The sequence below is a fragment of the Ornithorhynchus anatinus genome, chromosome 2, assembly GCF_004115215.2.
Source record: "Ornithorhynchus anatinus isolate Pmale09 chromosome 2, mOrnAna1.pri.v4, whole genome shotgun sequence".
NCBI lineage: Eukaryota > Metazoa > Chordata > Mammalia > Monotremata > Ornithorhynchidae > Ornithorhynchus > Ornithorhynchus anatinus.
The window spans coordinates 71,012,072-71,034,744 of record NC_041729.1 but is presented as its reverse complement, the minus strand read 5'-3'; the positions used below and the strand labels follow the sequence as shown (position 1 = coordinate 71,034,744).

The 22,673-nt window shown below is 42.0% G+C and overlaps 3 protein-coding genes and 1 non-coding gene across 7 annotated transcripts in view; 1 reads left to right on the top strand and 3 right to left on the bottom strand.

Moving 5' to 3' along the window:
• TFB1M (transcription factor B1, mitochondrial) overlaps positions 1–21,179 on the top strand; it is a 37,039-nt gene extending 15,860 nt beyond the window's left edge. For both annotated transcript variants that reach the window (XM_029052299.2, XM_029052300.2), the window contains 3 exons: positions 4,222–4,341; positions 19,306–19,433; positions 20,810–21,179. In XM_029052299.2, coding sequence (XP_028908132.1) covers positions 4,222–4,341; positions 19,306–19,433; positions 20,810–21,032 — 471 coding nt within the window. In that variant the 3' untranslated portion in view covers positions 21,033–21,179. The remainder of the gene's footprint in view (positions 1–4,221; positions 4,342–19,305; positions 19,434–20,809) is intronic.
• Positions 7,879–15,668, bottom strand: CLDN20 (claudin 20). The gene is made up of 2 exons (XM_029052301.2): positions 15,429–15,668; positions 7,879–9,028 (listed from the first exon to the last, which is right to left on the bottom strand). The coding sequence occupies exon 2, from the start codon at positions 8,933–8,935 to the stop codon at positions 8,276–8,278; it is 660 nt and encodes a 219-aa protein (XP_028908134.1). The 5' UTR covers positions 8,936–9,028; positions 15,429–15,668; the 3' UTR covers positions 7,879–8,275.
• Positions 19,974–20,111, bottom strand: LOC114809770. Its single transcript, XR_003757548.1, has one exon. It is a non-coding gene; the product is annotated as a small nucleolar RNA SNORA7 (small nucleolar RNA).
• TIAM2 (TIAM Rac1 associated GEF 2) overlaps positions 21,109–22,673 on the bottom strand; it is a 155,775-nt gene continuing 154,210 nt past the window's right edge. For all 3 annotated transcript variants that reach the window (XM_003428281.4, XM_029052287.2, XM_007657824.4), the window contains one exon: positions 21,109–22,336. In XM_003428281.4, coding sequence (XP_003428329.2) covers positions 21,708–22,336 — 629 coding nt within the window. In that variant the 3' untranslated portion in view covers positions 21,109–21,707. The remainder of the gene's footprint in view (positions 22,337–22,673) is intronic.

The following is a 22,673-nucleotide window of genomic DNA, read 5'->3' as shown; positions in this document are numbered from 1 at the left end:
ATTTTACAGATGATGGAACTGAGGCTCAGAGAAGTGAAGTGACTTGCCCAAGGTCCCACAGTAGGCAAGTGGCAGAGCTGGGATAAAAACCCAGGTCCTCTGACTCCCAGACCTGTGCTCTTTCCCCTAGACCACACTGCTTCCTGCTACTCCAGGAGAATTACAGAGCCCTTTCCCACCATGCAAGTCTGTTCTATAAATGGTAATTTTTAATATTAATGGTATTTGAGTTCAGTGCCCACTGAGTGTACTATATTGTACTGAGCCTGTGGGGAAACTACAATTACCCATGGGGCAAACGATTTAATTGGGAAACACTTCATGAAGGAGATGAGATTTCAGAAGGACTTTGAAGAAGAGGAGAGCTGTGATCTAGTGGCTCTCTAGAAGGAGAGAGGTCATGCCAGGGGAAGAGGGTGTGAGTAAGAGATTGGAGGCGGGAGAGATGAGTAGGTAGGCTAGCTTGACAGAAGTGAAAAGGATGAGTTGGTGTAGTGGGAGACAGGAATATATATATAGGTGGTAAGAAATAATAAATTGTAGTATTTAAGCCTATACTGGATGCCAAGCATTGTGCAAAATGCTAGGGTAGCTATAATGCAATCAGATATGATACAGGGACTGCCCCTTTGTCATATGGGGTTCACAGTTTAAAGGGAAGGGGAAACAGATGTTTAATCCCCCTTTTACAGGTGAGGAAATGGAGGCCCAAATAAGTTAAGTGCCTTGCCTGCAGTCATTCAGCAGGCCTGTGACCCATTTGGGATCAGAACCCAGTCCCATCCATCTCTTTCCCCTCTGCTTCCCCCAAATAGGAGAAAGATCTCTGGTGGAGAGCCTTAATCCCAGCGTTTTATGTGTTTTATATCAATCTGGGCAACAGAGAGAATTGATTGGAGAGGGAAGAGGCCATCAGCAGTGACACCAACCAATCAATCAGTGGTATTTATTGAGTGCTTACTGTGTGCAGAGCACTGTTCTAAGTGCTTAGAAGGGTACAATACAACAGAGTTGGTTAGGCCTGTTCCCTGCCCTTAGGAGATCAGTGAGGAGGATGATACAGTAGTCAAAATGAGATATGACATGCCTGGACCAATCATTGATATTTATTAAGTGCTTATTTTGTGCCGAGCACTTACTAAGCTTTCGGGAAAGTACAATGCAATAGAGTTGCAGCATGACAGCAACAGAGAAACAGCATGGCTTAATGGAAAGAGTATGGGCCTGGGAGCCATAGGACCTGGGTTCTAATTTCCACTTTGCCACCTGTCTGCTGTGTGACCTTGGGCATGTCACTTAACTTCTCTGTGCCTCATCTGTAAAATGGGAATTGATTAGCTTGTATCTACCCCAGCTGTTATTACATAGTGCCTGGCACACATTGTAAGCTTTTCCTCTAGTTTGTAAAGTCACTGTGGGCAGGGAATGTGTCTACCAACTCTGTTATATTGTACTCTCCCAAGTGCTTAGTCCAGTGCTCTGCACCCAGTAAGCGTGCAGTAAATATAATTGATTGATAGTAAGCACTTAACAAATTCCATTGAAAATAGAGTTTTCATTCTACAGGGGGAGATGGACAGTAAAATAGATTAGGGATAGGAGAGAAATAGTAGCATATAGGAATATTTATGCTAGTATTGCGGGGTACACATCCAAGTTCATAGTTGACCCAGAGGTTGGGGCAGATAGGAGAAATGAAAAACTGAAGTCACAGTTGCTTGGATGGAGAGGAATGAGTGGATCTGGAAAAAAGTTGTTGAAGGAAACAAAACCCACCGGCTTTAGTGATAGACTGAATATCAGAGTTGAAAGAGGTTAGTGCTGAGGATAATGCCGCAGTTATGGGCTCTGGAGACGGAGAATGGTGATATTGTCAGCAGCGATGGGAAAGTTAGGAGGAGGAGAATATTTGGGGAGGAAAGATGAAGAGTTCAGTCTGAGAAATATTGAAGTGTCACTGTGATATCATGTGGAGATTTCTGTGTTGCAAGAGAAAATATGAGATTGCAGAGGGGGTGAGGTCTGAGGCTAGTTAGGTGAATATGTGAGGGGTCATCCAAAGTCGAGTCCCGGACATTGCCAAGGTGGTAGGCTTCTGGTATAGGGAGGATGGTGGTGTGGCCGAATTAAATTTAGGTGGGTGAGTGGATTTGGGAGGGAAGGTGAGTTCAGTTTTAGACATACTGAGTTGGAGGTATCAGTGGGAAATATGTGTCCTTAACCTATTATAGTGTTCTACACACAGTAAGCACTCAATAAATACGACCGATTGGTCAAATGATGAGACCTCAAAAAGATGATGTTTGAAAGAAATTGATCTCCAGAGGAGGTTGCTATAGTCAGAGTGACCATTTGGACTTAGGAGAACACGGAATACATTTCTTTAGCCAAGGCCTCCCAGATAGGCCACAAAAGCATTGCCGTCTGCTGTCCGAAAAATGAGAACCAGAAGAGACAGCTTTACAGAGAAGTGAAGATCAGTGAATTGATTTTGAAAAATTGGAATTGTTTCAAGGTCGAAAATGTGTATTTCATTTACCATCAGGTATCAAGCAACCGATCCATGGCAGTTATTGAGCACTCACTGTGTGTTGAGCTCTATAGTAAGTATTTAGAACCGTGCTCGGCACATAGTAAGCGCTTAACAAATACCATCGTTATTGCGAGAATACAATATAAAAGAGTTGGTAGATGTGATCTCTGACCACCAGGAGCTTACAGCCTCCAGGGGAAGATGGACATTTTTAAAAATTACATATAGGAGAAATTAAGTATAATGATATTTACGCAAGTGCTGAGTGGTTGAGGTGAGAATCCAAGTGTTTAGGGAGTAATAATGTTAATGTTGGTATTTGTTAAGCGCTTACTATGTGCCGAGCACTGTTCTAAGCGCTGGGGTAGACATAGGGAAATCAGGTTGTCCCACGTGGGGCTCACAGTCTTCATCCCCATTTTACAGATGAGGGAACTGAGGCACAGAGAAGTTAAGTGACTTGCCCACAGTCACACAGCCGACAAGTGGCAGAGCTGGGATTCGAACTCATGAGCCCTGACTCCAAAGCCCGTGCTCTTTCCACTGAGCCACGCTACTCAGCCAAATGCATAGTTGATGGTGGGGTAAGAGCAGTAGGGAAATGAGCTCTTAGGTGTTTGCACAGCCCTGCTTATTCCTAGCCCTACGTAAGTCAGGACCTGGCCTTTTTACTGTAGATTCTCGTGTGCCCACCTGCTTGTGAGGGCGCAGAGTCTAGGAGCATGAGGAAGGTGGGCCAGAACAGGTTGGGGAATGGAAGCCATAGGGGAAGGGGGATTCTGGCTGGGATGCCAGCCCAGATCAGGAGCCAAAATCAATCCCCCCGACTTCTCGTCTGGGACCGACTCGGCAGCTCCTCATTGCCATTTAGACCTGCTTCCTTGGGGCTACTGGCATCCTTCCCCGCTTCTCTGTTGTTCTTGGCTCAGGCCCCATTCCCACTGGCTACCCCATCCTGCCTGAATCCCAAGGAATTGCATACTGTAAATGAGCAATATCAAACAGAAGCAAAAGCCTGCACACTTCAGAATTTAAAGCATCAGATTCTTGAGGTAGTTCACTGTTCATATGAAGTTATCCTCTTCACTGTATCTTTGTCTCCTGGCTCTCACTCTCCAAGGAAGAATTCCCTAGCTAGAAATCAAGGCTTTAACCTTCTCCCTTAATGTTGTAAGCTCAGCTACAGGTTGTCTATATTGTGCATTATGCAGTTACCAAGCTTGCCACTTGTACGTTTTCCTTAAAGCATTCTTGCTTTACATACTCAGAGGATCTGATCAAGCAAAGCAATTGTTCCTATGGGTTTATTCTTGCACTTAACAATCAAAAATGGGCTCAGCCTAAAAAGATATGAGGTTCTTTATATCTCTTTTTCTTGCCATTCTCCTTCATTACTAAGTAAATTTAAGCAGCCAGTGGCAAAATCTAGTCTTTTTCTTTGCTTCCTAATATAGTCTGATGTACTTTTGACAGATGACCATTTAATTGAGCTTGGAATCGTGTTATAATAAATGTTGATGTTCATTAGGGAGTATGTGCCTTCATTTTTATTTTTTGTGGAGTGGTTTGGGAGTTCTTTTTCCCTCAAAATGAAAAATATGAAGAAAGAAATTGGTAGAGTTAAAGATTTTTAAAAAATCGTTTCAGACTAGACTGTTAACCAAGTTGACCGTCTTGTCTTTTGGTAGAGATTGACAGCAAGTACCGGAAGTCGGCAGCGAAGTAGACTTTCCATCATGGCCCAGTATCTCTGCAATGTTCAGAATTGTTTTACAATTCCAGGACGAGCCTTTCTTCCCAAGCCAGAGGTGAGTTTTTACATTTTGGCACAGGGCCAATAATGTTGCATGAAATCTCCTACAGAATTTCATTCCTAATCATTCAGTTAAGTGCCATTGGGATTTTACTTGTGTGAACCAGTGCTTTGATTTGTTTTCCTTTAAATGAAAAGTTTAACAATTGTGACTTCGAAATGGACTGTCACATTATGCCAGTGGCTTTCAGTTCTTGTTTTCTTCCCATATCTCCATTCTTTTTGTCTTCATTTCAGGGGTGATTCCAACTTGTTTTTTGTCTTTGTTGTAGTTTTATGGTATTTGTTAAGCACTTACTATAAGCCAGGCACTGTTATAAGTGCTGGGGTAGATAGGACACAGTTCTTGTCCCACATGGGGCTTACAGTTTTCATTTCTCTATGCCTCAGTTACCTCATTTGTAAAATGGGGGTGAAGTGGCTTGCCCAAGATCACACAGCAGACAAGTGGCAGAGCTGGCATTAGAACCTAGGTCCTTCTGACTCCCAGGCCCATGCTCTATCTACTAGGCCATGCTGCTTCTTTTAAAAACTTGATGAAATCTGAGGCAATTTAGTTAGTGGAAACTCATCAGAAGTTGTTTGAGAGTTGTTGTTTTTTTAATTAGCTTATTGAGAGCAGGGATTTTCTCTACTTCGTTGTACTCTCCCAAATGCATAGTACAGTGCTCTGCACACAGTAAGTGCTCAATAAATGCAGTTCAATGATTGACATATATAAAGAAAAAGCTCAGTTGTTTTGGGGATTCTATTGCATAGCCGAAGGTTTGCCAGCCTAGTGGGGAATTATTGTCTTTTGGAGCATATCAAATAGCAGAAAGTTGTCCTGGGCCAGTGGGGTGTCCCAGAGACAAGGAGGTGGAGGCTAAGAGGCGAGGGCCATTTGGGGGGCAAACAGATGGTACTGTGGTCCAGGAGGTAGAGTGGGTTAGGAACAGGGAGCTGAGTTGGACCCAGCGATGAGGGGCACAGAAAACACATGTAATTTTCATAGGACTCAGCTAGTTACAGATTGAAAATAGGAATTATTTTTCTTCCACATTCTTTACCTATTGGTACTTTGTAAATGGTAATTTAGAGTGAACATTATCAGTTTAAATATGGTATATTCTAGGGCTGCTCTGCTGTACTTTACAGTAACAAAGCACTGTCTCCTAATTGGTACTGCAATTGTATTCTCTGCCCTGGGTCATTCCCTTCATTCAGGTCAGTTTTCAATATTTTCTCACCGATATAGTGAATACTATATGTGTGATTTCTGTAAAAGGATGGTGGTAAATCCCTCTCCAGAATCGTCTTCTATCTCAACAAGATATATCTACAGGTACTGACTGGGTCTGTACCTTTCCAGGCTTTTTTTTTTTTTTGGTGACTTAAGTGTTGGCAGGACTTCTCTGATTAGTCCTCATCTTCAGTAGGTGTACGGGGACTTCAATTTTGCCATTTATCAAAACACCAGACCTGACATTTAGTTTTCTGCTTAGGGGATTTAGTCCCCCAGTTCCAATGTTCTGGGAACATCAATTCTATGAGGAAAATCTGCAGAGCCTCCACTTTGAAGCAGGGAGCTTGATGTGGGGACTCCCAGCCCGCACCCTCAATGGCTTCCCCAGCCAGCTCAACTTCCTTTCCCCTCCCTCCAGGCCTGTGCTCTTCCAGCTTCCCAAAATGACTCTCAGCAGCCAGGGAGTCTGGTGCATCCTCATAGTTGGGGCTCCAGCATTTCTCACAGAGGGGGAATCCTGGCAGTGTCACCGACACTTTCCCTGGAGGCCTTCTGAGGTGCTCCTTCTTGCTCCCCCTCCACAGCAGGTGGATGGGCCTGGGAATCAGAAGGTCATGGGTTCTAATACCAGCTCTGCCACTGGTCTGCTGTGTGACCTTGGGCAAGTCACTTCACTTCTCTAGGCCTCAGTTACCTCATCTGTAAAATGGGGATTTAGACTGTGAGCCCCATGTGGGACAGGGACTGTGTCCAACCTGATTTGCTTGTGTCCACCCCAGCACTTAGTACAGTGTCTGGCACATAGTAAGCACTTAACATTATATTATTATTATTATTATTATTAGTATCGATAAGTCTAGACCCCACCCCTTCTGCCACTGCAACCCTGGGGCTGGCGGAGCTGGGTTGCAACTCCTCCAAATTAGATTCCTTCCTCCATCAAGACTTTTCTACTACACGCACCCCAGATTCTCTTCACTTCTCCCCTGCCTGTAGGTTCAGCAGTCGGTGCTGTGTCCCTGACTACTACATCTTTTGCCCATGCACCCTAGCCTTACAGTGCAGCTGGGTGGGGTGTCTGGACTAGAAAATTACCTTGATTTGTCATTTTTTTCCAGGTTTCATATTGGATTGTTTAGGGATATGACATTCAAGTTATATTACCATTTTGATTGTGTGGTTTGGGGGCATCATGGGAAATGTGGGCTAGAACTGTAATTTCAATATTTAATATCACATTTAAGGACAGCAGCTTTTGCCCTAGACAATGCAAACACAAAGGGTGTCCACCTCTACAAGTCAAAGAGTCTTCTTTTAAATCAAAATTTAGTATCATGTACGTAGCATTTCAGTCATTTGGGTTTACTAAAACATGAAATCTACTTTATGATAAGCATTTTTAAATATATAATCTTACTGCCACATGAAAAGCCCTTCCCCCCCTTTCTCAAAAGTCCATTTTTGAGGATTTGTCTTTTGCACACTCTTGATGCCTTCTTTCCTTTCTTTATGGATATTTTCTCCTAGGTAGTATTAAAAGTACAACACGTATAGTAGTGAGACATAACACCAATAAGGAACAGAACAATTACGTATCATAGACTTTAACAGGACTTTCTTTGAAGCCAACAAAGCTTTCAACAAAAAGTACTTTTGCCACATATACCTGTTTTAGCCAATTTTTGGTTTTTTTTAATTGTCCATTAGAATAGGATTTGAAATAATTTCTTCATGGAGACAGCTCAGCAGAAATGAAAAGAATAGTCACTGTGTTAAATTGAGTCAAGTTGGAAAAATCTGTCAAAGAATTAAAAAAATTAAGCTGCTGCCATTGACGTTTTTGTTTGTAGCTATAAATTTGATGTGAAATAACAGCATTAGGAAACCTAAAAGACTGAAGAAACTGAAGTGAACATTACTGAAAAACCCGAGGTTATTTTTTTTTTCCATAGATTGTATTCAGTGAGGTAAAGGTTCTAAATATTTTCTTTGTCATGATGACATTTGCCAACTCCTAAAGCTTTAGATCTGTCCAGTGTTTCTAGGTGGTAAGATTGGCAGCAGTGGCTAATGCTATCTAGACATTTCTTTGAAATAAAAAAGGACCCCAGCAGGTGGGGAGCTCAGAGGATAGAAGAAGGGGGGATGGCATTTTTGGCATTATCTGAATGGCAGTGACAGTTCTTCAGCTCCTGATATGCAGTTTGCACAATGTGGCTTTAAAAAAGAAAGAAACTAGTTACCATGGTATTTGAGGACTAGAAAGGAAAAGCAGATGCTACACTTGATTAAAAGCAAGACATGAGGTTTCAAAATGGTTGGAGGTTTAGTTGAATGCTGTAATAAAAAGAGTATTATTAAACACCAATTGATACATTGCTGATGAAAGAAATCCATAAAAACAAGATGATATTGATGCTTCATCTGACGGCACAAAAACGAAGATTATCCATCAATTAATTTGTAACATTCGACGCGTTTGGCTGTATTTTGGTTTTCAGTTGAGACGAATTGAGGACAGTGTGTAAACAATTGGCCATACATGAACAAATCTTATGGCAGACTTAATCCTAGACAATAGGTTTGCTGATATTTTAAAATCTTAGGTCAGTAGACCTAAGGGTGGTTTTTGAGTTGCTTTTTTCAAAGTAAATAAAATCACCCTTGGCACCCCAAATACTACAGGAAGAATACACAATCGCATTTACACATAGTCCTTCAGGTTATATCCTGCACCGTTCTCTGGCTGCAGAGCGGGAAACTGCTGCTTTCTGGGGGGGCAGATCCACTCCTCTTGCCGCTTTGCAAAACAAGAAGTGCAGAAAATCACACCCGCGGAAAGCAGAAGCCCCGCGGAAACAAATCCAACGTACACAGCTCCCCCAGGTTCGTGCTTACTGCTGCCGGGGACTGTTGGGTCTAGAAAATTGGAAACGATCTCCTTTGTGTACCACGAGGTTGGGATCAAGCCAAAGATGCTGGCGAGGATGAAGCAGACTCCACCAGCAAAAGAGGTGTAGCTTTTGGTCACCCCATCCCCCCCTAACCGCGTGCACTTCATCCCCACCGTTGAGACGCAAATCCCGAAAGCTGCGAGGATGCAGGCTAGCACCATGGCAGTCCGCGCGGCCTGGACATGAGCGGGGAGGGCGAGGATGGAGTATTTCAGCGTGCAGCTGAACATCCCCGTGCTGTACCATGTGCAGTCCATCCAGAGCCCCTGCAGCTGCGTGATGGCCGTTATGATATTTGAGCCCACATCCGCACTGACCTTCCAGCTGGGCGACAGGGTAGCCGCGATCGCCCCCAAAAGCCCCAGCAAAGCCAGGGCAAAAGCCAAGAGCTGTAGCCCTGTGGAGGCCATGCCGTCAGTCGCCTGTCACCTCCCCTCCTGGGGCTCCTCTCGGATGAATGCGGACGGCTGCGATAGCCTGCGAGCCAAGCTGGGAGGCTGCCTCTGTGAAAAGAGGGGAGGAAAATGGGGGAAATTAGAGGCGATCTGGCCGAGGGAATAAAAGCCAACAGAGCTGAAAGAAAGGCTTTAGTTTACAATGGGAGCTGTCTGAAAGCACATCCGAACGTGACCCTGTGGCAAAGGGATGGGCGGGCAACCTGCATAAAAGGATGGGTTGGATGGATTGGTGGATGGATGGATGGATGGTCAGGGGCCCTTAAGTGCACTCTTGTTTTTGTAAGCGATCGGAATGGTTGGTGCTCGAGGTGTATTAAGAAGAACTTGGAATTCAGCCTCCTCCTTGCTCGAGGCAGAAACGTAAGCGGGTCTGAATGACTAAGGTTGAAAAGGTTGTGTATATGTCTTTGTTAGGTGGTTTGAATCTTTTGGAGACAGGAGTGGAGAAATCATAATGGACAGTAATTGATTTGAGAAGGCGTGAGCTCCTTAAAAATGTTTCTGCCACCTGATTAATTAGAAAAACATTTACCATTAAAAAGTATTTGTGTAGCCCAGATAAATGTTTCTGGCAATCAGGATAATTTAATCAGCATTTCTAATTGAACTCTACCATGGGAAATCTCTTCTAAAATATTTCCTTATTCACCTCACAAACATCCTATTGACACCACCTAGAGGTTGGAAACACTTGTGTCAATAAGCTATTTCGAGTCTACTCAATTGCACGTTAACATTTGAGGATGTGCAGAGCTAATTAGTTGTCATTCTTTTTTTTTTTTTTTTACAGTCCCAAACGAAATCAAGCACATTTTTTTGAAATCCTGGAATTTGGGATTTGACCACCAGAAAAGTCTCAGGCATCTGCTTAAAAAATTGATCTAAAGTAGAAACCACTTGTGTTTGGTATGGGAAGTGTCAAGCTTTGTTTCTTTTTATGAATTACAGATGAACTAAGTACATTGGCAAAATGTACAAACGAGCGTATACTAGGTTTAATATTTTCATCAATGGTATTTACTGAGTGATTGCTGTGTGCAGCGCACTGTACTCAGTGCTTGGGAGAGTCACTTAACTTCTCTGTGCCTCAGTTACCTCATCTGTAAAATGGGGATTAAGACTGTGAGCCCCACGTGGGACATCCAGATTCCCCTGTGTCTACCCCAGTACTTAGAAAAGGGCTCAGCACATAGGAAGCGCTTAACAAATTCCAACATTATTACAATACCACAGAGTTGGTAGAAATGTTCCCTGCCCACAACGAGCTTACAGTCTAGAAATATTTTACAAAGCTCTTCTGTGTATGAATCTTGTGATGAAACAATCCCTTCCTGCTATAGAGAGCTTCTTTTTATATGTACTGTATTGCTTTAAAACAAAGCCGACCACCTAAAACCTGTCACTTCATGCCTCTATTGTTTCTCATGACTGTTGCTTGTTTCCCATCTTGGCAAATCACCTTTTGGGCACACCTGTCTTTAACTGCCCTCTTTCATCCTCTTTCCACCTCTCCCATTTCAAAAAAACAGAAAAAGTGGTTTTCAGCCTTCAGGGTAAGAGGAAGTTGGAGGTTCAGATTGAGAAGTCTTCAGGAGTGAGGTTCACACCCAGAAACAGCAAAACAGAGAGCCTCTCAGAATCAGAGAGCCGGAAAGAGAAACGGACAGACTGATGGAGAAACAGAAGGACAGAGGAGAGAGTGAGAGATGAAGAGGAGAAAGACTTATATACATATATCATAAAAACCTCTGAAAAACTCATCATGGTTTTGGATTGGTATTTCCAGTTGAATGTTGAAAAAAAAATAAATTTTCGGGGGAAAAAAGGCCATTCCATTAGGAAATTAGTGATGATGGTCCACTCATGGAGGCTGGTCTCGCTTCATCTTAGTTGCTGGTGATTACATCCTGAGGAAACTTACTTGTTCCAAGCCCCCAATCCATCAGGTATCTTGGGGACGCCCAGGCTTCTTCTGGAGAAACTAACACCGACTGGAGGAGTGGGGGAGGGGGAACTTGCTCCAGCCTGAAGCCACCTAGAGAGGCCTTTCATATTCAGAAGTTTATCCCTCAGTCCACAGGCATCAAGGAGGTCCAGCAGAGTCTCTGCAATTTTGCCCCCGGGTGAGGCCAACAATACTCTCCACCATTGTTGACCCCCAAAGAACAGGAAGATGAGGGGGGGCGGATTGAACATAGGGAGAAAGCAGGAATGGAATGCCTAGAAGCATAATGGCATAGTGGATCGAGCCCTGGCCTGTGAGTCAGAAGGACATGGGTTCTAATGACGGCTCCACCACTTGTCTACTGTGTGATCCCAGCTCTGCCACTTGTCAGCTGTATGACTGTGGGCAAGTCACTTAACTTCTCTGTGCCTCAGTTACCTCATCTGTAAAAATGAGGATTAAGACTGTGAGCCTCATGTGGGACAACCTGATTACCCTGTATACCCCAGCGCTTAGAACAGTGCTCTGCACATAGTAAGCGCTTAATAAATACCAACATTATTATCTTGAGCAAGTCACTTTGGTTCTCTGGGCCTCAGTTACCTTATCTGTAAAATGGGGATTGAGATTGTGAGCCCCATGTGGGACAGGGACTGTGGCCAACCTGACTTGCTTGTATCCATCCCAGCACTTAGTTACAGTGCCTGGAACAAAGTATGCGCTTAACAAATACAGCAATTATTATTATTATTATTATTATTATCAGCCCCACAGCCCATCTAACCCCAATCCTCTGTAGCAGTGGCAATGAAAAAGAGAAGGTAAATTGTATCACTTTGGTAAATAAATTAACCTGAGGCAGGCTGTCTGCTGTACTTTACGGTATAGGTTAATCCTCCACAAGTTTTCACCCCCATGTGCTAGCTTTTTATTTTAATGGTATATGTTAAACACTTACTATGTACTAAGTGCTGGGGTTGATACAAGATAATCAGGTTGGACACATAGTCCATGTCCCATATGGGGCTCCCAGCCTTAATCCCCATTTTACAGATGAGGTAACTGAGGCACAGAGAAGTGGAGTAATTTGCCTAAGGCCACATAGCAGACAAGCGTGGATTCGGGATTAGGCCCGAGGTCCTACTGACTCTCAAGGGCAGGCTGATTCTCAATTTGTGTACCAGTAGGTATCCCAAGACTTAAAACTGTAGACCAGAATTCCACCCATCTCACTGAACTTAATGAAAGCAGATCTCATCCCAATTTCCTGTCTTTGTTTCTTAGCTAAAGTAAGTTCCATTCAGTGACATCTTTGCATATATTCATATAGTTGTATGTGTGTGTGATATGTATATGTAAATCATAGTACTTTCTTTTTAATGCCTGCATTTGGCAAGTGTGATGTTAGGTAGCATTTAGAGATTAGCACATTGTATTTCTGAAGAAAAGGTTTTAGAAAAACCAATTACATTAATTCAATTCTGGGTCTAATTATTGTGCATTAATAGTGTGCTCCCTTTCTCTCATCTCTCCATTGGTTGATTTTATTTCTTTTTCTCCCCCTCATTTCCTACCTAGTTTCTTTTTTCTACTCCCTATGAATAAATAGTTCAGGAAAGGGTGAAGGGTGAGTGAAGCAAAGCAAGGAAAGGAAAAGAGAATTTAGAGGAAATGAGTTAGGGGGAGTGAGGAGAGAGGTAACCTATTTCCCTCAGTTGAGACGAGAGAAGCAGAACTTCAACCACTGTGTCTCTATATAAACATTCATTGTTCTCTACCAGAATAGTACACGTTGCTTTCATCGTTTATGTACCCCAGCACTTAGAACAGTGCTTGGCACATAGTAAGTGCTTAACAAATATCATTAGTATTATTATCTTTTAGTATTGGTTATGATATGGGTTTTAAAGGTGTGGCTTAATTTGATTTGTTTCAAATTCATTTTTCAGCTACATCAGAAATAAGCTTGAATTTTGAATTTTTCTCCAATAGTAGATGCATATAATCAGACACAAAATGGGTAGGTTTTTAAACTGATTTAGAAATATGAGTTTTGTCTTTTAAAAAAAGCTAATAATTAATCATTATGGTATTTTTTAAAAGATGGTTTCAACCCATGTCAACCTGAGAAATTCGTTTTTGCAGCCAGCTCAGTCTTCAAGCTTTTCTTGCTATTTATTCATTCAATAGTATTTATTGAGCGCTTACTATGTGCAGAGCACTGTACTAAGCACTTGGAATGTACAGTTCGGCAACAGATAGAGACAATCCCTACCCAGTGACGGGCCTTGCTATCTATTCATCAACTAGAAAAAAGACACAGCTCCCCATTTTTTTTCTTTCTCTTAACAAATTTAGCTGGAAGGAAGATGTTTGTAAATAGCTACAGCAGAAACTATTATGGTTCAGAGAGATTACTGATATCTAATGAATCCAGATGTCTAAGTGACTTTTTTAATGGTATTTTTTAAGTACTTTCTGTGTGTCAAGCACTGTTCTCTGCATTAGAGTAGATAGAAGATAATCATATTGGACACAGTCCGTCTCATATGGGACTCACTGTCTAAGAAGGAGGGAGTAGATCTTAGTCCCCATTTTACAGTTGAGGAAACTGAGGCCCGAAGAAGTTAAGTGACTTGCCGGAGGTCACGCAGAAGCTAAGGGGCGGAGCAGTGATTAGAACCCAGGTCCTTTGACTCCCAGGCTGGTGGTCTTTCCATTAGGCCACAATCCTTCCGCCACTTCCCTGGTTATGACTTCCTTAAAATCTCATCAACCAACATTAGCCTGAAATTCAGAGTTGGCATTTTGGAAAGGTGAATGCTGGATGTCAGCAGCACAGTAAACACCTCTTGTACAAAAGGTAGGAATCGACCTGTTACAGAACAATTGAAAGTAGCGTTGCAAAAGCAAGTGTGAGAATTTAAACTAAGTCTCACTGGGATGTTTAATGGAATCTTTTCTTGGAGACTTGCTGATTCTTTCATTGTGAATAATATTGAAGGAAGTCCCATAGATTAGGCGATTATAGAGCTCAGGACCTTTTGTCACCTATTTCTAAAAGTGTTTTAAAAATGGCATGAACGTACTGTCTCAAAGGCTACAAAATTAGAAGTACTGAGCATGAGCTCTATTTCTGTTTAACTTGTATCTATCCCAGAGCTTAGACCAGGGCTTGATACATAGTAAGCTCGTAACAAATACCGTAAGTAATACATTCCGTGACTAACATATAATAATCTTAACACCTGATTGATTTGGGTAGATACTGTTTAAAAAAAAACCAACTAAAGAATGTTTTAAAAAATAAGATTTGAAAGGTTAAAATGAAGACTGTTTTTGTCTCTTCCAGATTTTTTTTTCTCAGCATTCCAACCTAGTCAGTTCTCTACTCATTTCCCTCTCGTCTCTTTTAGTCACTTAGATTTCAAAAGGAACTATCTTTTGATGAAGAAAGCTCTTTTTTGGCTTTGATTTACAGAACTAACTAGTAGTACAAGAACCTTATCTGATGAGCAGGCCTTCACACAACTTTTAAATTGCAATTTTGTGGCTCCTATTAGCCTATCTTAGTGACTGATTTCATGAATTTCAACATATTCAGACTTGCAGGAACCATGAATCAGAAGTCTCGAGTTGCTCATCCTAATTAACAGGTACATATTATGTTAAATTACAGGCATGGGAAGAGTATTATAAACAGTGTGAACATTACAACTATAATAAACCTCTATCTGGCCACATTTTTGTCAGTATAGCATTTACTGGAGAATATCGGGTCTGTGTTTTCCTCAGCAACGGGATAATCTATGGGACTTTCCTCAGCAAGAGAAAGAGTGTGAGAGCAAGAGGAGGGACATTGGGGAAAGGGGAGAAGGGAGAGAGGAGAGGAATTTTCTTTTTTTTGAAGTTCATCACTATTTCTCACAGTAAATTATTTTGCCATTTTAGTTGGTTTTTGAGAGCATTCCCACTCATCCAGTCTTTTTCTCTTCTGTCCTGAGTCCAGTACTGCCTGTTTCTCATTCACTTGCTTTTCCATCTACCAAGAATAAGGGGCTGCTTTAGTTTAATGCCATGGAGAGAAACACTATGCTGGTATGCAAAAGGAGAGGTATTACATGTAAGATCATATTGAGTTTAAATAGAAGGGTCAAGGTCTTACATTGAATAGCTGACAAAATGATAGTGGTGGACACAAGTGTAATCCCATATTCTGTTGATTTATAGCTATGACATTATAATCGGCAGTAGATTTTGGTCCCTATTTTCTAAAGTGATCTATTTTCATGCACCTTTTATTAGCGAATCACAGATTGCCAATTTAAAACATGCAGGTTTCAAAGATCAATCAATGGTATTTTATTGGGCGCTTACTGAACTAAGCATTGTGGAGAATCCGATACCAACAATGCTGGTAGACACCTTCCCTGCCCACAAGGCTTCTGAGCATCATTAATTAGTCTGCAGGTTAGGTGGCCAAGATTCAGCCTTCCCTACCTTCTGAATGGGAGCCCTCAGTAACTGCAGTTGGCCCGGTGGGTCTGATGTTCCCCGTTTCAGGAATCAGGAACAAGCGGAGCTAAATGAGGCTCATTTTGCAGGTCCAGTCGATCGGTCATTGAGCTCCGTCAGCGTAGCCTGTCGTATAGCAAATAAAGAACCACCCGCAGAGTTGAGCGATCAAGACTGCTGATGGTGCTGGAAGGTAAATACCGGGTTCTCCACATCATATTCTGAAGAGAAATTAGAGAGAGAGGAAACGCAGAGGTGGGCGGGGGGAGGGCTGGTGGAGCTTTAGGATTTGTTGGGACCTGAAAAGACTAGAACGCCTCCACTCTGTCCCATTTAAAGCTGGAGTGTTTCAAGGCTCCTCCTGTGGGATGTTGGCAAAATTTGATTTCACTCTAGGACCGACCATGCTCTGGCAGTTCACCTCATAAATATACTCCATATTTCAAAGAGCAATGATTCTCTTTAATGTCCCAGGTTTTCTGTTTAATTCAAGGAAGAATGTTGGTTAGCAGATAGGTTTCTGAAGATTGCAATAATTAGCTTGCTCTGTTGAGGGGATTCTAGTTGGCTTGTTGGCTTTTTAGGGCTGCAGAATCATGGTGCCCAGATTTGTGGCTTGTGCAGAAAGCTCCGCTGTTTATAATTTTTAATCTGGTTTTAATCTGGTTTTTAATCTGAACCACTCTTACCTCCCCTAGATTGTGAGCTTGTCATAGGCAGGGAAGGTGCCTACAACTCTTTTGTATTGTATGCTCCCTAGCTCTTAGTACAGTACTCTGCACACAGTAAGTTCCCAATAAGTAAGATTGATTGATTTACCTCCTAAATGCTGGTAATGGTGCCAACAAAATAAACTGAGTACTGGTTGTTTTTTGTTTTTGTTTTTTTAAAAATGGCATTTGCTAAGTGCTCACTATATACCAGGCACTGTAGTAAGTGTTGGGGTAGATCCAAGCTAGTCAAGATGGACACAGTTCACGTCCCACGTGGGGCTCACAGTCTTAATCCCCATTTTACAGATCCAATAACTGAGGCCCAGAGAAGTGAAGTGACCTGCCCAACGTCACACAGCAGACAAGCAGTATGGTATAGTGGATAGAACACAGGCCTGGTAATCAGAAGGCCATGGGGTCTAATTCCAGCTTTGCCACTTGTCTCCTGTGTGGCCTTTGGGCAAATCACTGTACTTCTCAGTGCCTCAGTTACCTCATCTGTAAAATGGAGATTAAGACTCTGAGCCCTATGCGGGAGAGGACTGTATCCAACCCAATTTGCTTGTATGAACCCCAGCCCCTAGTACAGTGCCTGGCACACAGTAAGTGGTTAACAAATACCATAATAATTATTATTATTATTAAGGGGAAGAGGTGGGATTAGAACCCAGGTCCTTCTGACTCCCAGGCTTATGCTACATCCACTAAGCCACGCTTCTCTTGTTCTTGTTTGTGGTCATGGCTATGGCTGTCTCCTATTGATAATGTTTCACTCTAGAAGGTCGTCATAAAGTAGTCGTACTGTAATGAATGGTATGTTTGAGACTTACTTAAGTGGGGGGAGGTTGGATATATTTTTAATCTGGCTAGGGCAGGATTTTCAGAGGACATGAAACCTTTTCAGATTGTTCATGACAGAGTCAAAACACATTCCATTTGTATCACTCAATATAAAATCAGCCCATGGGAATTAAAATATATAACATTTTATAGAACATAGAATAAGTTGGCATAATGCAAACTGTGAAATTCCTGGGTACTGGAAGGCATTGAAAACAATTGGAGATGGAAAGGACATGTTTGTTTTTTGTGAAAGAATTGCTTAATTTATGATGATTGATAATTTCTGATATGTTTAAAAATATAATAGCACCAACTTTGAAGCGTGATAGATTGATTTCTGAGTGAGTAGGAAAAGGCTTTCTAGACCACTAGATAATTATGATGAAGGTTTTCTTTGGAAACCTAAATGCTGGGATAGATACAAGATAATCGAGTTGTATGCAGTCCCTGTCCCACATAGGGCTCCTAATCTTAATCCCCATTTCAAATGGGGTGGCTGAGATACAGAGAATGATCCCTGCCCACAAGAAGCTTACAGGCTAGAAGGGGAGAATTCCATCCATCAGTCATATTTATTGAGAGCTTACCTTGTGCAGAGCTTGGGAGAGGACATTGTAACAGAGTTGGTAGATACGTTCCCCGCCCACAGTGAGTTTACAGTCTAGAGGGGAAGACAGACATTACTATAAATAAGTAAATTGTGGATATGTATATAAGTGCTTATATTTGTGGAAAATAGGTTTTAAATACTCATTTTAACCCCAATGTTTGCAGACCCTATGGAGCCTATGAAACATTGGATACTGAGGAATGGGGAATGTGTGCAATAATGACCTTGACTATTTTTAAATGTGCTCAATTTCTTTTATGCTAGGATTTTGGTTATCAGCCCTTTTTAATCATCATAAACTACACAGAATAAATGATGTGTAACTTCATAGAAGTGTCCAGTTATAAGAAAGCATTTTCATATCTGTTGCTCTAGTTACCAGGCAGCCTTCATATGACTCTAGGAAACAAATTGGTCCATATATTCTCAGAATGAAACTGCAAATATTTCTAGGAGCATTTTTGTAAGCTTAAGACTGATATATTCTAAAGCAAGTCTAATTTATGACTAAGTAATAATAGTTTTGATGGAAAATGCATTTTTCTGTAAAACTTTAAAAGTCTGGCCCAGGTTTCCCTGTGCAAAGATGTTGGTTGTCTGTATTTGTGAAGCAAAGTTATAGTTAGGTTAGTCAATCAATATAACAGTATAGCAATATAGCAATAAAAAGACACATTCCTTGCCCACTCTAGAGGGGAGCTTTTTCTTCATCTTAATGATATAATTTTCTGTATGGGTTCTTGGGATATGAGGTTAGATTTCTTCAAGCAAAAGTGATTATATTGCTTATGTACATGACAGAGTTTTGCTTTCTTTGTTATTGGAAGCCAGACTAGATCCTGTATTTGTTTCAGGTTGGGCAAGTCTGATCTGGACAAGCTAAATATGCTAGACTGTAAGTTCCTTATGGGCAGGGAATATGTCTACTAACTCTTGTACTCTCCCAAGCACTCAGTACAGTGCTCTGCATATAGTGCTCAGTAAATGCCATTAACACTTCATTTTTCTTCCTCTAAAATGGATTACAGTATTTATTCACTTCCTACTTAGAGAGAATTGAGATAATGTTGACAAAATGATTTGGGTAAAAAATAGACTTATCCGAGCATTGTGAGGGTCTGGGTTTCCTTTAGCCCAACTAACTCCCGGAGGCACAGGGGGAGGATTCATTCCCATTTTCCCAAAAGCCTACCAATTTTTTCCTTTCCAGAAATAGGAAAATTGGGGACCTCTGCCAAGGAAATCCCTACCCTCTGCCCCTTGGCTCTCAGATAAGTCTCCTAAAAAGCAGAGGGACCATTTGTGGCGGGGGTGGAGGGCGGAGGCAGAATCCGTCCTTCCTCCCTCCTGAAGTTCACTGCAGGAAGTCCAGAGGAGTGGTATCTCCTCTCCCTTCCTTGGTTTCCAGGTGCACCACAAGTGCCCCATCCAAAATACAGATTGGGACTAGAACTCCTGCTTGGTTTTTAGTAGAATAACTGGAAATTCAGATTTTGTAGCAAATCACTTGGGTAACATGTACAAAAGATCTTTCCCTTTACCGTGTTCTCCTTTACTCTCTGGCCTAGTTCCTAGAGGCCGTCATACTTGCTCTGTGTTAAAGCGCTCTATGTTAAAGACTGATAGGAATTTTGTTTTAATGTTGTACTTCCCTGACTGCCCGAGCATTTAGCTGGAATCATTCTTTGTATTTTAGGTGGACGTGGGAGTGATTCACTTCACCCCTCTGGTGGAGCCACAGATTAGTCAACCATTTAAGCTGGTGGAAAAGGTGGTTCAGAACGTTTTTCAATTTAGAAGGAAGTACTGCTACAAGGGAGTTGGGTAAGGAATCTTTCTCCCTTTTGAACCATGAATTAGTTTTTACCAAGCTAAACAGAAATGAAGGATGTTTAATTAGAAGGATTTTTCTTTTTCTCTGCAGTAAAGCCCTGGAGTTTTTCCACAGTGCTGGTGACAAAACCCTCAATTCATTTCTTAGGCTGTTTTGATTAATCCTGCTGCATTTGGGTGCATTCTTTATCAGAGTACCAAAGTCAGGCATGCTTATTGCCTGCTTCTATAGAGCCATGTCAAAGCCTAGTCCTAGGCAGATCTCTAATCTTGCTCCCTGGCCACCACATTCATTGTCATACAATTTCTTGTCTTATGCTGTTGAGTCGTCTCCGACCCATAGCGACACCAAGGACACATCTCTCCCAGAATGCCCCACCTCCATCAGCAATCATTCCAATAGTGTATCCATACAGTTTTCTTGGTAAAAATTTGGAAGCGGTTTACCATTGCCTCCTTCCATGAGGTCAACTTGAGTCTCCGCCCTTGACTCTCTCCCATGCTGCTGCTGCCCAGCACAGGTGAGTTTTGACTTGTAGCAGATTGCCTTCCATTTGCTAGCCACTGTCCATGCTAGGAATGGAATAGATAGGCCTCTGCTTCACTCTCCCTCCTGTAGTCAAAACTGGTAGAGTACTGGAAAATCTCCAGGTGTGACCCTGAAAGGGGATCATGCAATGTAGTGGGTAATTTTTGGAAAGAGGAACTTTGGGGTACTAAAATTAATATGGCTTTAATTCATCACTGAACATCTGTTGTAATTTCATGCATTTTTGAATAATTGCAAATGCTTGGAGGGGCAAGGCATCAATTTGTTTCAGATTCAAAGAAAGGCACTTTAGGGTTTGGCCTAACAAAGAAATGTACCTATGCGCCATTCATTTCACTGAACTGTATTTATTGAGCATTCACTTTCTGCAGAGCACTGTACACAGTGCTTGGGAGAGTACACTATCACAACTGACAGACACACTCCTTGCCCACAATGAGCTCCACTGTGACATACCCTCAAACAGTGGGCCAAGTGAAGCCTAGGTAAATGTATTTTTATGACTTTATAAGGAAGTAGCATGGCCTAGTGGATTGAGCATGGGCCTGAGAGTCAGAAGGACCTGGGTTCAAATCCCAGCTCTGCCACTTGACTACTGTGGGGCCTTGGGTAAGTCACTTCACTTCTCTGTGCCTCAGTTATCTCATCTGTAAAATGGGGTTTAAGACTGTGAGCCCCATGTGGGACAGGGACTGTGTCCAACCTGATTAACTTATATCAACCCCAGTGCTTAAAACAGTACTTGACACACAGTATTGAGTCACTGCTGGGTCTGTTGCTGTAATAAGTGACATCTTCCTTTCTTCTACTCCACTAGAAACCTATTTCCGAACACGCAGCGGTTGGAACGAACCAAAGAGATGCTAATGGTGGCAGACGTTGACCCCACTCTCCGGCCTGGGCAGTTGTCAATTTTACAGTTCAAGAGCCTGTGTGACGCCTACCGAAAAATGTGTGATGACGACCCTGCCCTCTTCACTTACAACTTCAGGGATGAATTAAAGCAGAAGAAAAAAATGCCCACCAATCTGGATGATTAAACAGTTTGGATATAATGTTAGGTAAAAAACACGAGTTGCTTGAAAGCAAGTTCCGCTCATTAAAAATAAACATCCATTTCCGGGTATAACGTTTTCTTTTACTGTACAGGTGGTAGAGAAAATAAAAGTACAATCAATTTAAGATTACAGTACAAGCCTTCTCTTAATATATATGGAATATATAATATATATATATATATGTATAGGTTTAGTATAAACAGCATCTCTTACAACCTTCTAAAAATGAAATTCTTGCACCACTGTGCCCCTTAGCCACATTAAATAACTTAATTCTGCTTTAAATAAAGCAAAAATTAACAGCTGAAAGAAAATGCCCAAAGTATCGAAAAAAAATCTTAAGAAACCTTAAAAAAAAGCTTTAATCACAACCCCCACCCCTTCACATAAATTAAAATGCAAGCTTTCCCAGCTCTAATTTTGATACCTGCTCAAAAGGGCTCAAACTAATTTACAGATTCTGACCAGCTTAATCTCTATTTTTTCCAATCTACAATAAATTAAAATAAGTTAAACCTTTACCACTATTTTTGTGGAAAAATGTATTAGTGCACAAAACCAAATAGTAGTTTTCTGGTAATTCCCATGCAACCACTAGTTAAAAAACAAAGCCATCTAACCCATCGGTGGACTTGAACTCAGTCGTGTCCCTCAGCGCTAGGATTTTGTATGGCTCTCTGTTTCGAAAAAGCAGTCCTCATTAACCACAGACGTTAGACTCTGGACACTGAACTCTCGGACCAGGATGGCATTTAAGTCAATATTTGCATTTTCTACCTGACTGTCGAGGGACTGGTGGCGATCTTGCATTGACAGCAAAGTCCCTCCCCTCTCCCTTTTTGTGCTGTTGGCTTTGCGTTTAATTGGGCAGAAATGCCCCCGCACCAGTTTGGGCTGCTGTCCACTCTGGGGACTGTTACCAGCCTCTGGGAAAGCCCGCCGCTCCGCATCCGGGTCCTCAGAAATCTTCAGCCTCTGGAACTGGATCTCGATGTCTTTGGTCGGGCTGCCCTTCTTCGGGGGCTGACGGTAGTCATCGTCTTCGTCGCTGAGGATGTCTGATTCCTTAATGAGGCTGTCGGAAAAGTCCGACGAGCAGGTCTGCGGGTGTTTGGCCGGAGACGAGTTTTTAGACTCCTGTCTGCTCTCGGTAGTGTGGCAGCCGCTGCTTTGGGTGCTACTGCTGAGATTGCATTCGTCGGAATCCAGCGGGTTGCTTTTCCCCGGCTCATTGTTCCACTCATTACTGGGAGAATTCTTTAGTACTTTTAACGACCTAGAGGATGCTGCAATTAGAAAAATATACCAATTGATGTACTTGAGAAGAAGTAAAAGTGACTTAGGGTCATGTAGTAAGAGGAGGTTTTCATTTATGTTGGAAAAGGGCATGTAAACTGGTCAATGATGGAGACAGGGTGGGTTTTTTCCCCAACTCTCTGTGTCATGGTTTATGTGAAGAAGGTCTAGGATCAGGGTAGTGGGTTGAAAACGCAGGAGCTGGAAGAATAAATGTGTGTGATTTTTAAGAAAAATTAGACTGATTATTGTTGAAAAGAAATGGCCAAGGTATGCCACTTATTCTGCTACAACTGTTGATGAGCCCAACTCACTTGTAGTCCTGAA